Source organism: Mesoplodon mirus (assembly GCF_964341445.2).
Source record: "Mesoplodon mirus genome assembly, chromosome: 7".
NCBI lineage: Eukaryota > Metazoa > Chordata > Mammalia > Artiodactyla > Ziphiidae > Mesoplodon > Mesoplodon mirus.
In genome coordinates this window covers 131,590,116-131,591,218 of record NC_138983.1, presented here as the reverse complement: position 1 = coordinate 131,591,218, position 1,103 = coordinate 131,590,116, and the positions used below count along the sequence as shown (strand labels likewise).

The following is a 1,103-nucleotide window of genomic DNA, read 5'->3' as shown; positions in this document are numbered from 1 at the left end:
AGTACACGGAAAGAGGCAAAGTGGGAGGTGGTGTGAAAAGGAGTGGGAATCAAGCTGAGACTCTGGAGCCCACTGTTAAGAATAAAGCTCATTCAGTGAGTAAGCATGAAACTGAGAACAATCATGAGACTCAATAATATTTGCATGTTTAAATGGCATGATTAGACAGAAAAAAGGATCTAAGGCAAAAACCTTGTCCTGAAGAAAATTATGGGAAAACACATTCACACACACACACACACACACCCAACAACCCAGCAATATTGGTTCTGCTTAGTTCGCAACTCTCTTTAGGGTTTTCTTCAGAGCAAGTTTGACATCCTTATTCCTTAGACTATAGATGAGGGGGTTCAACATTGGGACTATATTGGTATAAAATACTGAGAAGAACTTCCCCTGGCCCACAGAACCATCAGAAAAGGTCTTGAGATGTGTAAACAACCCAGAACCATAGAAGAGGGCAAACAGTTATTATGTGGGACCCACAAGTACTGAGGGCTTTGGACCAGCCCTGAGCTGATGAGATGTGGAGGATACTGGAGAGGATCAAAGCATGAGAAACAAAAATAACGAAGCTACATATTATTACAACTGTGCTCACAGTAACGGAATCCACCAGCTCACTGGCATCAGTACTGCTGCAGGACAGCTGGAGGAGGGAGAAGATGTTACACATGTAATGGTTGATGATGCTGGAATCACAAAAGGATAATCTGACCATGTGCCCTGTGTGGGCCACGGCACCGGCAAACGCCATTACATATGAACCAAACATCAGCAAAGGAGAGACCTGAGGGGACACGGTGACTGTGTACAAAAGGGGCTTACAGATGGACACATAGCGATCATAGGCCATGGCTGTCAACACATAGCATTCAGAATGGACAAAGAAACAGAAAAGAAAAACCCAGCAGAGTCATGCATCCTGCAAAGGAGATGATGTTCTCTGACACAAAGCTCATCAGCCGTTTAGGCGTAATGACCAACGAGTGGCAGAGATCTATGAAGGATAGGTTGAAGACCAAAAAATACATGGGAGTGTGAAGATGAAAGTTCAGGCATATCTGATTAATTAAGCTCAAATTCCCTACCACAGTGACCAT

At 43.8% G+C, this 1,103-nt stretch overlaps 1 protein-coding gene across 1 annotated transcript; it reads right to left on the bottom strand.

Annotated features, from left to right (window-relative positions):
• Window positions 1–273: 273 nt before the first annotated feature.
• LOC309808965 (olfactory receptor 8C8-like) lies at window positions 274–1,103 on the bottom strand (the record flags this gene model as incomplete). Its single annotated transcript, XM_082629516.1, is given in 3 exon segments — window positions 274–462; window positions 464–883; window positions 885–1,103. Coding segments are annotated over 3 exon segments (828 nt in total).